Raw genomic sequence first — 12,475 nt, 5'->3', positions numbered from 1 at the left:
CTTTTCCTTTTGAATGATGCTCTTGGGCCTCTGCTGAGAGGGTTCATGTATCAGAATTAATTACCTGTCTGTAGATTTGAGCCTGAACTCTGCACATCTCACTATAGTATGAAACCTTGAAGTGAAAATGTTTTATGAAGCTTTTTAAAGTTTGTGCATTTTAAAGTTTGTGCATTTTGTCAAATTATCCATAGGTTGTTTTCCTATTTTTTTTCCTTTTTTTTTTTAAGATCCTTTGAAAATTGTTTCTGCATGAATGTTCAGCTCTTAAAGAGAATTTCTGTACCCAACAGTCAAGTTATTCAAGCACAGATTCTCATCTTCCTGGTGGTTTTTTTTCATCAGTACTTTCCCTTTTATGTTGCAGATTTTCTTGTTTATAAACTAGAAGCACAGGAAACACTAAATAAAGGAAGGGTAAGTCATCATTCCTAGTACAAGTTTTTAATAGCTGGTGCTATTTGAGTTGCAAGGAAAAGGAAATACTTTGCAATTATGACTGTTCAAAGGAAGAGATCTTGCAAAATACTAATTGAAAGAGCTCTCACTTATCCCAGTTCTACTCTGCATTCATAAGTGCTCTCCAATTCCTAATTATTTGAACTATAGTGGGATATGCTAATACCTCTCCAGAAAAATTAATTTAGAAAATAATCCCCTGTTTATATTATGGTAGTTCAAATGTAATGCTGTTTTATTTAAGGGGAAAGGGGAATAAGAAGGTGTTAGAAATCTTTTTGTAACTTAGCCCCCAGGGAAGAGAACAGTGACAGCTTTCTAACACATGGGCTTTGAACTGGAAAGCATAAAAACATCAAGAAACTTTGTTTTATATACCAAGTGCCAGAAGGAAAGCTCTATCTGGCAAAGGACCCAGAGACCTATAGAGAACTCTTTATAAAGCAAGTAAATTAGGATTTTATGGCTATTTCATGTTGAAACTGGGGAGCAGTTTGGGAGCTGAGGAGCAGGAGTTAAAATCAGTTGTTGCTGCAGTAGGTGCAGAGTGTGGGAGCTTGCTGTGCTCCAAAGCCAGGGCAGAGGTGGGTTTGTGTCCTGGGGAGCTGCACCCTTGGCTGTGAGTGCCACGGGCTGCATGTGCAGAGCTCAGGGCAGGGGGTTTCACACCAGTGCTTTTCTTTTCCAGCAAGACTCCAACAGCAGATACAGTGCTCTGAGTGTGCAGCACCAGATGCTGAAGGTGGGTGACTGGGACAGCAGAGCTGGGGGGACACAGCCTGGCTGGCATCACTGCAGGGTGTCAGGCTGTGCACAGTGCCTGCCTCTGGCTTTCCAAAGATGGTTTCCTGCAGTTTTTCCTTGTCAGGCTTTCCAGTGGGTAATTTAATCTTATCAGATGCAATTACTTGTAGGGAATGCTGACTTATCAGCCCTGATGTAGTTCAGCACGTAGGGATTTTCTGAGACACGTTCAGCAGCTCCCAAGGGGACAGTGCAGCTCTGGGGTGAGGTGACACAGCCCTGCTCATCACAGAGATCATTTTGTGCTTGGAAGGAGCTGCAATGTGCATGCTTTGAATAATAACCTTCCTGTTATGAATGCTTCCTATTCATCAAACAAATTGCCAAAGACAATATTAGCCAGATCTGCAGATACAGAGCTGCTCCAGTGTCCCAACTTGGTATTTGCAGAGTCAACACGAAGAACTGAAGAAGCAGCATGCTGACCTTGAGGAAGATCACAGGAAACAGGGAGAGGAGTTTAGCAGGACATTCAGTGATCACAAGGAGAGATACCTACAGCTGCAGCAGGAAAAGGAGCAGGAGATCTCCAAGCTGAAGGGTAAATTTAACTGTGTCTGGCTGCCCACATTAAATTGGGTGTTTGGCATTGGTGTGAGAGAGGCATTTTCTCTGTTCTCACTCACAGGTCGTTCATGCATCTTCTGTCTCCTGACAAGTTACATTTATTGATGATTTTCTGAGGCCTCTCTCTGAAATCTGTTCATATGTACTCTGTGTTTCTGTCTGGGTTACAGAAATAGCAAAAAATCCACTTAAAAGCCTGTTGAGTGTCAGAGGTTGTTGAGTCAGTCTTTAATTTTTAATTCTAAGACTGGTATAAACCTGAAAAAAAAAGGTTTGTCTCTTCTTTTTGGTAACTGAAAGGCAATCTAAGAATATTTGCCACTGCTAGCAGAGATGTAATTGTGCCTCTTCCTGAAGTGACTTTATTTACATTTTATATCTCCTTTTTCCCTGTATGTACCAGCTCCTCTGGAGCATGTCGCCCCTGTACACTTGGATGAGGAATTCAGTTTTTACTCTTGGTATCCAGTTCCTGTTTGAGATTCTGAGCAGGTTTCAGGCCTCTCCCATCCTCATTACACAGTTCCAAGAACAAAAGGATGGGGCTGTGTCCATCAGAGCTTTTTCTGCCCCTGTCCCTAACTCAGGGGTTGGTTCTGGAGCTGTTTGCAGCTTTGTCTGCACTGCAGGCAGAGGTTGTTTTTTGGCTCCTCATCAACATCATGTAAAAAGTGGCAATAGAAGCCTCTGTCCCTGATCCCTGAAGCTTTTGGAGCCATCTGGGTTTCCCTTCCAAAGCAATAGCTGGGTCCTGTGACAGAAAATTCTCCCTCACCAGATGTGATGTGGGGAAGGAGAGGAGGGTGCCTTCCTCTCTGCCTTTCCAGGATTCAGATTTCCATAGGGAATTTTGCCATCTGCAGCACCCAGCAGGAGCAGTGATGCAGAATTCCAGGTGCAGGTTGGGTGCACTGATAGAAGATTTCACCAAATGTTACAATTTTCTGCTTGAAAATGGAAAGCTTTTAATAGGGCTGAGGAGAAGGGTAAGAAAAACAAACCTTACAATTATTCTACCTAATTTTTACTGCAACACTCCTGTGGGATTTTGTGTGGATTCTGTTATAGTTTTAATTTTGGTGCTAAGCCTGATGTTATAAATCCAGCCAGGTTGAAACTCTGTATTTCTTCTGATTTCTTTGTAACAGAATCCCTGTATAACTTACGGGAGGAGAACAGGCAGCTGAGAAAAGCTCACCAAGACATTCACACCCAGCTGCAGGATGTCAAGGTAGGCTTTGCTCTGAGGAGAACTTGCAAGATCATTAGGAAGAAATTTTCCCAAGTTTTCCCAAGCCCAAAGCAGGTTGTGCTGTTGACTTGTAGTTTCTGTTATGTGGGAAAAAGGAGAGGAATAGACTGAATTGGATTTGTCTTTGGCCACCTGCACTATATGCCCATTAAAAAAAACCCAAAAAAACAAAAACCAACACCAACGAAAACAACCCAAAACAAACAAACAAACAAATAAAGTATTTAGTATTGAAATCAGAATTTGGTTTTACAAGATAAAAATAGGGTTTTGGAAAAACTCAATGCCTAATGTTTGCCAGCTCTGGTTTTTTTTTGGTTTTTTTTAATGTTCATCAGCATCTGCCCCTACTTTTAATTTTATTTTAGTTACACAAATCCTGGCCTCCAAATTGCCTTCCCTGGTGTGCTTGCTTCCTCTGCCTTTTTAATATGCATTCCACGTGAAATAAATAAGTGCTGTCATTCCAGCTAAGGATTTCCTTTTCAAAATAAATTGAATTATCTTCCTAGTTCAAACCCCCCCCTGCCTCCCTAACTGATCTTTAGAATGAACTTTATGTGAAACTTGTGGTGTTCTTCTTTTTGTGTAGCAACAGCATAAGAACTTACTGTCCCAGCACAACGAGCTTGTGGTGACATTGGAAGACCACAAGAGTGCACTAGCTGCTGCTCAGGTCAGAAGGAAGGCAGCTCCTGCCAGTCTCAGCTTCCCAAATCTGTCTCCCAACTCTCTGCTGGCCTGGCTGGCTGCAGGGGCTGCATGTGCCTTTGGGGGTGCCAGAAGTGCATGGCACAGAGGGGCTCAGCAGCTGCCAGGGCTCAGAGCAGCTGTGGGCCAGCCCAGCAGTGCATGTGCTGGGAGAAGGTTCTGCTTCCCTGGGAGCTGTCAGTGCCCTCCTGTCTCTGTCCTCTCTGATGGAGCTGCTCTCAGCATCCTGCACTCTCACCTTCACATGGATGCTGGTCTAAACATCTCTTCTTGTGTGTGATTAGAGAGGTGGTGAGGTTTTCATGGAGTTCCAGAGTGGTTTGGAAAAAGCTCATCCAGTGTCACCCCCTGCCCCTTCCACTATCCCAGGCTGTCCAAGCCCCATCCAGCCTGGCCCTGGAACCTTCCAGGGATCCTGGGCAATACAGATCAGTGCAGCAGCAGCAGAACAGAGATGGAGATGTGCATGGAGGGATGAAAACTCCAGGTGGAGCTCCAATTAGTTCTTAGTAGAGCCAGCAGTATTAAGTTTCTTAAATGTCATTTTCAAGTGAACTATCCATGAAGCACAAACTGTTGCAGGCTCAGTCAGCTGTGCCAGTGCAAGCTGTGGGGACCACAGGGAATCTGAAGGTGGGAGTGATGTTGGAGCAGAGGAAGACTTTTGGTGAAAGATCAGAGGGAAAGGCAATGAGGCAGTGTGAAGTTATTTTTATTCCTGACTGATTTCGTAAATTTAGGCATTTTCACAGTCCACAAAATCGTTAGCAGCATGAAAAGTGTTGAGTCTTTTATTTTTTTTCCCCAGTTCTGCTTGTTGTGCCTGTCAATATGTGCAGATATTTAAAAAAAACAGGGAAAGATCAGGAAGGTCCCTCATAGACTGAATATCTGAAGAATCATAATCTGCAGTACTAAACCACACTGGCAGCTAATTTTGAGCTCTTCTCCCACTGGCCACGTTTGCTGTGTGGTATGTGCTGATAACATCTGAAATTCCACATGGCCACGTGGAAGGGCTGATTTAAGGTTCACCAAACCCAAAGGGAAGCTCCCCACACTGCTGGCTTTGATTCAGTTCTTTAATTAGCAAGCCTGTGTCACACAAAGCCTCTCTGTCTGCAGTCAGGGTGTGACATTTGTCCTGTGGGGACCCTCCAGAGAAGGGTCTTGCACATGCCTTGAGAACAGAGGGTATTTCACATTTTGTGTAGTTTCTCCTGCAAACCAGCTGCAGAAGGTCCCCAGGGGGTTCTTTCCCAGCTCTATAAATGATCCCTCTATTTCCAGGTGTATTCTAGACATTGAACACCAGCAATCAATGCTGTACTAACCTGAATCTTTAAAGTGTTTTAGTCTTTGTGCTTTTTCCCAGCCAGGCAGATTAATTATATATTTTAATAAACCCTGTTTTCTGCCAGTATCAGCACCTTTAAGCTGTGCCTTGAATCAGAATGTTCAATTTAGTGACTCTGCAGTAGAGCAAAGTACTTGAATTCTGATCTGGATGGGCACTGTTTAAATATCATGGGATGGTTTGGGTTGGAAGGGACCTTAAAGCTCATCCAGTCCCACTCCCTGCCATGGGCAGGGACACCTTCCACTATCCCAGGTTGCTCCCAGCCCTGTCCAGCCTGGCCTTGGACACTGCCAGGGATGGGGAGTCACAGCATCTCTGGGCAGCCTGTGGCACCACCCTTATAGTAAAGAATTTATTCTCAATATCAAATCTAAACCTTCCCTCCATCAGGTTAAGGCTGCTCCCCCTTGTCCTGTCCCTCCATCTCTTGTCCCCAGCCCCTCTCCAGCTCTCCTGATGCCCCTTTGGGCAGTGCAAGGGGCTCTGAGCTCTCCCTGGAGCCTTCTCCAGGTGAGCACCCCCAGCTGTCCCAGCCTGGCTCCAGAGCAGAGGGGCTCCAGCCCTTGGAGCTTCTCCATGGCCTCCTCTGGATCTCTCCAGCAGCTCACAGTTGTGCTCACCTCTATGTGTGGTCACCAAGTGAAGACAAAAAAACCCCAGAGTATTAGTTTTATCTTCAGTAAATACTCCTTTTTCCTCTGAAATACTTCTTTTTTTTTCTGTCCAGCAGTTAATCAGGGAACAGAAGCTCCCCCTAGACTGACAGGAGTAATCACTGTTCACTCTACTTTCCCTTTAGGTCCATAGGCTGTGGAGGTTCTTAAACACACCCACTCTCTCAGGTGTGGCACCTGTTGTGTATGCAGCTGGTCAGCTTTTATCCATCCTGCCCACCCCAAAAAATCCACTTGAATTGGAAATCTTGCTGCTGCAGAGCCAGGGATTGGGATACCAGCCCTGCTGGATTTTCTTTAAAGCTTCCTAATCCTGTCCAAAGTTAATCAGCAAATCAAATTCCAGCATTTTAATGTTGCATTTCAGGAAGCCTTTGGAAATTTACATTTTCCTTCTTTTCTTTCTTTCCCTTCTGTTTTTCTCCTTGCTCTTCACCACTGTGACTTTCTTTGCCTCAGTTCCATATGTTGGCTGTTGTCTTGTCTAACACCTGTCTAAATGTTGAGGACTTGGCATTTTCATTTCATGTAGATGTACTTTAAAACTTCTGTTTCTGAAAGAACTGCACTTCTTTCTACCAGCAAAGGAGAAGTTGTGGTGCTCTCAATTTCCCTCACTTCAGTCTGCCAGGAAAGCTGCATCACCCCCTTCTGACACTTCTGCTGCTTGGCATGAATAAAACAACTCCTCTTCTTTGTCCCACAGAGATGTTTTTAATACACTTTTTATGCATGTGCTCTTTGAAAAGATCCTGATGGATCAGTGTCATCTAATGTTTGGAGGAAAAAAATGTATTTTAAATGCTCCCATCCCTTCCCCTCCCTGAAATAATCAAGTTTTCTACCACGTATCCCACCAGCAATTTCACTCCAAGGTGACTACATTTGATTAAGAAATTAATTTGGACAGACTGTAATTAACATGTTGGCTTTAGACTCAGGTGGAGGAATACAAACAGCTGAAGGACACACTGAAGAAAATCCCAAGTTTCCAGGATGCAGAGAGGGTGGAAGGAGGGAATGAGCAGCCTGAGGTGAGGGGCCCGTCCCCCCAGAGCCACCCCCTGGAGCAGCAAGGAGCTGGGGCTGAGCAGCAGCAGGTAAAGGGCTTCAGACACCAGGAATGGTTCTGATTCCACATGCTCAGTGTCTCCTAGGAGTGTGTGCACCTTTGTCAGTTCTGCAGGAAAGCAGTGAGGAATGGTTTCATTGTTGAGTAGTAAGAAAATCTATTCATTATGATCTTTTCTCATGACTGCTTCAGTTTTAAGTGTATTTGTGGCAGCTGTTTTAAGAAGTTGCTCAAAATCTAATTTTTTTTAATAAGACATCTAAAATTTTAGCTATCTCAAGTGTTACAGAAAGCTTTTAGAAGTTGTGAAGAAATTTTTATTTTATAAAGTTTCAGTGGCAGATGGTCATTGAATTTAAAATTGGCACACCAAGGTTCAAACAGAAAACATGTAATCTAGAAGTTAAGAAAAACCAGTCGTGATTTTATTTTATAAGAATTTTTGGCCAGTAGAACCAACAAGAAATAAAAATCATGGAATCATTTAGGTTGGAAAAGAACTTTAAGATCTTTGAGTCCAGCTGTGAACCCCGTTCTGCCAAAGCCAGCACTAAACTGTGTCTCTAAAACACAAAGCTGGCTTTGTAGAATTGTAAGAGTTTTTATTCCACTTCAGCTAAAATGAGGCTTAACTTACTCAGTGGTGGAACTGTGCAACACCTTGTGTGGCTGTGCAGCCACAAACCAGGTAATGATCCCATTTGGCAGGAGGAGCTCATTCCAAACCAGGCATTTGGGGCTCCTGACAGCAGCTCTGGGCTGGCATAAAGGATCCAAAGCTGTCCTTGGCTCTCTTGAAACTGAAACCCATAAATGTGTTGTACACACATAATCCTGGGTCTGTTTTGCAGAATGAGAAGCCAAAGGAGAGACAAGAAACAAACAGCCAGGAGCAGGACAGGGCTGAGCCTTTCCATGCCAAGGAGCTGAACATCCAGGAGCAGCAAGAAGCTGGAGAGGATGAGGAGCAACGGGCAGAGCAGATGGAGGAAGAGCACAAAAAGGAGCTTGAAGAGGAAGAAATGGAGCAGGCAGGGCAGCCTGAGCACCTGGAGGAGGAGCAGGACCAAGTCCCAGAAGAGCATGAATGGAAAAAGCAGGAACAAAAGGAAGAAGAAACCAACATGTTGGGTGATCAGCTGCACTCAGAGGTAGGGAGCTCTTTTCTAATGGGTTAAATCTGCTGTTTGGATGGAGGCTTCTCTTATCACTGCTGGCCTTGGATTGTAGTCACCTATTTCTAGGCAAAATCAAGTTTTTATAGGGAGTTTGGGATTCAGAGCACTCACTGTTTTTCAGATAAAATTGCTGTCATATTTATAGAAAATTAGGGATTCAAAGCACTTGGATGCAATAGGATTCAGGCTCATCTTGAGCACACTTGTTCTGCAGTGCTGGCCAGATCTTAATGAACATTAATTCTGCTGATAAAAAGCAACAGATAGGAAAAAAAAAAAAAAAAAAAAAAGAGCAGCAGACTGAATCCTGTCTCCCACTTTAAACCTGAGGCCTGTGGTAGCTGATGAAGAACTCAGCAGGTGAGAGGGAGGCTGGGATGCAGAACTGCTCTGCTTTGGTAACTTGATGCATCTCAGCAAATTGCAGAGTGTTTCCTTGTCAGGGGTACCTGCCTTCTGCAAACACACTGCCAGCTCAGTGCTCACTGTTGTTTGACAGGGAATGACTAAACAGGACTAAAATAGCCAGGGGAAATCAGTGTGCAGCTCTAAGTAAAACCAGCAAATCCTGGATTTACATCCTAGATTGAATCTGCACTGGAAAATGTTATTTCACTGGTCTCACTTTAGGATTTGTAAACACTTTCTGGCCTAGCAGATTAATTGTGTCACTCTGGTGTGATGAGGAGCTGTTGCAGAAGAGCTGAAGGAGTGCAGAGAGTCAGAACAGCAGCAATGGGTTAAGCTGTGAAACTGGAGTTAGTCTCAGTTATTGCTGAGTATGAAAAGATGTGCAGTGTCTCACTGGAGGCTGAAAGCAGCTCCCCCTGAGATTACCACTTGAGTCAAGGGAAACTTTAGCTCTCTTATCAGTCATCAAAACCTGCTTTTACTGTGTAATATGTTTGGAGGTTTCATTATTATTTATAGGAAAAGCATGGCTTTCCTTAGCCCACAATCTCCCCTTTCTTCCCTGTGTACTCCACAAACACTCCAACAATTCCAGTCTGTGTTCCAAAAAATGTTTTAACTTCAAGCAGGGACACAAAAACTTAAAAATAACTTAGCTGTAATAGCATGGAACTCTTTTTTCCCTCTGGACAGGTTTCTCCTTGCTTGTTTCTGATCACTGAGAGGATGATTAATGTGTGACTAACACATTTCTGTGACAGATAATGCCAACAAAGAGACAGAAAGCAGCTTATGAGCAGCAGCTGGAGCAGCAGCACCTTGGAGCCCAGAGAGCAGAGGAGGCCAAAAAGCTCCAGCAGCAGCAGGAATCCCTGCACCAGCAGAGGCTGAGAGAGCAGCTCCTGAGGCAGCAGCAGCTCCAGGAGAGAGAGCTCCAGCTGCAGAGACAGGCAGAGCAAGGGGAGAAACTCTACAAAAACCACCTCAGGTTCAACTCTCCCTCACGAGTTTGTCTTGCTGTGGGTTTTATGTTGCCAGCTTTGTTCTGCTCCCTTGTCCCTGAGGGCAGATTTCCAGGGGGTCCTGTTGCAAATTCCTTGAAGAGCTGGGGGTTTGTTCCCTGAAATTCAGAGTCCTGACTTTACTCTTTGCCTGCCCCACATCCTTCAGGACTGCAGACTCCTCCTGCAGAGATGCACCACACAAAGTCAGTGTAGCAGCACAAGAGTGTCTCTGTTCTATCAAGTGTTTTCCAGGAAAGGTGATGTGAGAAAATGTCAGATAATAGAGCATGAAACTGGGGCCTGCTCTGGCAGCTGCTGAGAGAGGCAGAGCTGCAGGTGGGGAGTTTGTTTATTAAAGCAGAAAACACACTTTTGAAACTGAAATGATGCTTGGCTTTCAATGTTCTCAGCCAACAGGCTCATTATGATAACATGGACCAGGACATTGTACAAGGGGAGGAAGAGCAAGGTGTTCAGGAAGAGGAAGGAGGTAAGAGAGAATTCCTGTCCCTGCCATCTCACAGGCTCCCTGTGTACTGCCTTGCATGGCAGACTTTAATATTCATTTCATATCCAGATTGGATTCAAGTGAAACATAAACTCGCAATTTAAAACCAGAAGCTCAAATAACCATGGCTGAACTGGCTGAGTGAAATAGAGGAATTACTAAAGATCATATCCACATTCCTGAAAGGAGAAGTGTCCTTTTGATTGAGCTGTTATTACCAGGCTCTGTGGATCTTGGTTATGTTCCTAGCTCTGCCTAGGGGTTTGTTTGATCTCTTTAAATTACAGAATCGTGGCACTGTTTGGGTTGGAAGGCACTCATCTCATTCCACACTGCTGTGGACTGAGACACCTTTCACTAGCCCAGGTTGTTCAGTGCCCCATCCAGTCCAACCTGATCTTTTCATTTCTATTTCCTATTTGGAGTAAATCAATTCTGTGAACATTATCTGTTTGTGTAAAAGCTGCCTACTGCTAAAAGTACGTGTGGAACCTTGTCTGTAGGAGACTCTTAAAAAGATAACTAAAAACTGCTGTAAAACAATAATCACCTCAAAAATTCTTCAGCTTATGAACATGACAACCAGCACCAGGATGAAGGTGAAGATGATGATCAGAATAATGCAAATGAACAGCAAGAAGCAGAACATCAGGCAGAAAATCAGCAGGCTGATGAATCAGTAAGTATGAATTAAGATGCTGAGGGTTGCAGTGTTACTGAAGTGAGAACCCACAGGTCTAGTCTGACATAATTGCACCTACAGAAATGAGAGAAGCAGAGGTCTGCTAGGAAGACAGGCTTGACAGTTGAAATAACAGTTTAAAATTCATTTAAAGGTGTCCCTATTCATTTGGGAAGAAGTAAAAGGAAAAAACTTCCTTGTTGGAAGCAAGGTGTTTATTTCCACATTCCTTTGATCTGTGCTTTTGGTGGAATAAAGGATTTGGTTTTAGCTGGGACCTGAACAGGTACATTTGGCTTCAAAAAATTCCAGCAGTGTCCAGTCAGAATGAGAGGGGATGGTATTTTTCATGCTGTCATTAATTAAGAACCACTGTAACCAGCTGGAGTCAGTACAGAGGTGTGAGGTCCTGAAAGAGGATCAGATCAGCACTGAACTGAGCCCTGATATCAACTGCACAGAGATCTGGGGCAGGGGAATCACCCTGTGCCTTCCCCCAAACTCAGTTTACTTGCTGCTGTCATGCATCTTCCTCCCCTCCCATTCAGCAAATTAAGATGTGCAGTGCATATTTCTAATGGATCTTTAATTTGTTGTCTCTAACGATATAAAACTGCTTTTATTGAATGATAAGCAGAAAATGCTCCTTTTCTGCATGGCAGAGGTGAAAAGTGTTTTGTTTTCTTGTAGACACAGCCAAGGTCAACAGAGCAGGGCAGGCTGATACTGAATGATGCCATCAGCTGTGTGTGGAGCTGTGAGCATTAAACTCTTATCTTGGTTCACATGTTCTTATCAGGCACTGTCAGCCAGTCAGTAAACAGGTTGTTCAGCAGCCTCTGGCACAGAAGTGCTCAGATCTGTGGTTTCTGCAGACAGGCACCTGCACCTGTGTCTCTGCTCATGCTGAGGTACCTCAGTGAGCCCTGATCCTGCAGAGATTCCAGCTGTGCCAGTGGGCATGGAGCTGGCTGTGACAGCCCCTGCTGCTCTTCTTTTAAGGGAAATCAGCTGCACCATGAGCTGAAAGTGTTTAACACTCACTCCTGTGAATTACAGAAGGCAGCCATGGAAGATGTGAATCCTGCTGATGACCCCAATAATCAGGGAGAAGATGAATTTGAGGAAGCTGAGCAAGAGAGAGAAGAAAACCTGCCTGATGAAAATGAAAAGCACAAGGAAACGGGTCAGAAACAAGGACATCCAGGAATGGAGGAGCACTTGGTGGTGGGTAAAGGCAAAAGAGGCACCTCTAGGGCTCCTTCAGGAGCTTAAAGCTGCTCATTTCAGCTGTGTTGGAGCTGTAAACTCCTCCAGGCAGAGAGAGTCTGAGTTTTTATGGCATTGGTCTTCAGCGGGGTGAATATTATATTCCATTGTCTTCCTGCTTAGTATGGAAAGTCTTGCTTTATTCTGTAAAGTGATTTTTCTTATATTCATCCTGCCATTTTTTAATTGAGGGCAATTTTAAATCACAGAGCTGGGCTCTCACTACTGCTAATGAATGCACTAAAACTTCTCCTGCCATTATTGTCACTTTAGCTTTACAGAGAGCTTTAGTTCCAGAACAAGAAGCTTTAATCTTCAGCCCTCTGGTTATTAGGCAGGCTCACAGAACTGAATTTTTATGTGATCTTTGTGCAGATGGCAGGAAATCCTGACCAGCAGGAGGATAATGTGGATGAACAATACCAGGAAGAGGGAGAAGAGGAGGTAAGAACACAGAGCCAAGGCAGGTGAAGCTCAGGCAGCAGAGCACAACTGCATTAACACCAACCTTGGTGTCTTCTAGA

The 12,475-nt window shown here is 44.1% G+C and overlaps 1 protein-coding gene across 2 annotated transcripts in view; it reads left to right on the top strand.

Moving 5' to 3' along the window:
- The window catches only part of GOLIM4 (golgi integral membrane protein 4), a 28,806-nt gene that overhangs the window by 12,761 nt on the left and 3,570 nt on the right, over positions 1–12,475 (top strand). The window contains exons 3-14 of one of the 2 annotated variants that reach the window (XM_079315329.1): positions 368–417; positions 1,148–1,201; positions 1,654–1,804; positions 2,979–3,061; positions 3,675–3,758; positions 6,763–6,927; positions 7,751–8,050; positions 9,250–9,476; positions 9,903–9,982; positions 10,567–10,679; positions 11,742–11,909; positions 12,327–12,395. In XM_079315329.1, the coding sequence (XP_079171455.1) occupies positions 368–417; positions 1,148–1,201; positions 1,654–1,804; positions 2,979–3,061; positions 3,675–3,758; positions 6,763–6,927; positions 7,751–8,050; positions 9,250–9,476; positions 9,903–9,982; positions 10,567–10,679; positions 11,742–11,909; positions 12,327–12,395 (1,544 nt within the window). The remainder of the gene's footprint in view (positions 1–367; positions 418–1,147; positions 1,202–1,653; positions 1,805–2,978; positions 3,062–3,674; positions 3,759–6,762; positions 6,928–7,750; positions 8,051–9,249; positions 9,477–9,902; positions 9,983–10,566; positions 10,680–11,741; positions 11,910–12,326; positions 12,396–12,475) is intronic. The other variant, XM_079315330.1, reaches the window with a different exon arrangement.

Source organism: Erithacus rubecula (genome assembly GCF_903797595.1).
Source record: "Erithacus rubecula genome assembly, chromosome: 11".
Lineage (NCBI taxonomy): Eukaryota > Metazoa > Chordata > Aves > Passeriformes > Muscicapidae > Erithacus > Erithacus rubecula.
This window is presented reverse-complemented; position numbering and strand designations above follow the sequence as displayed.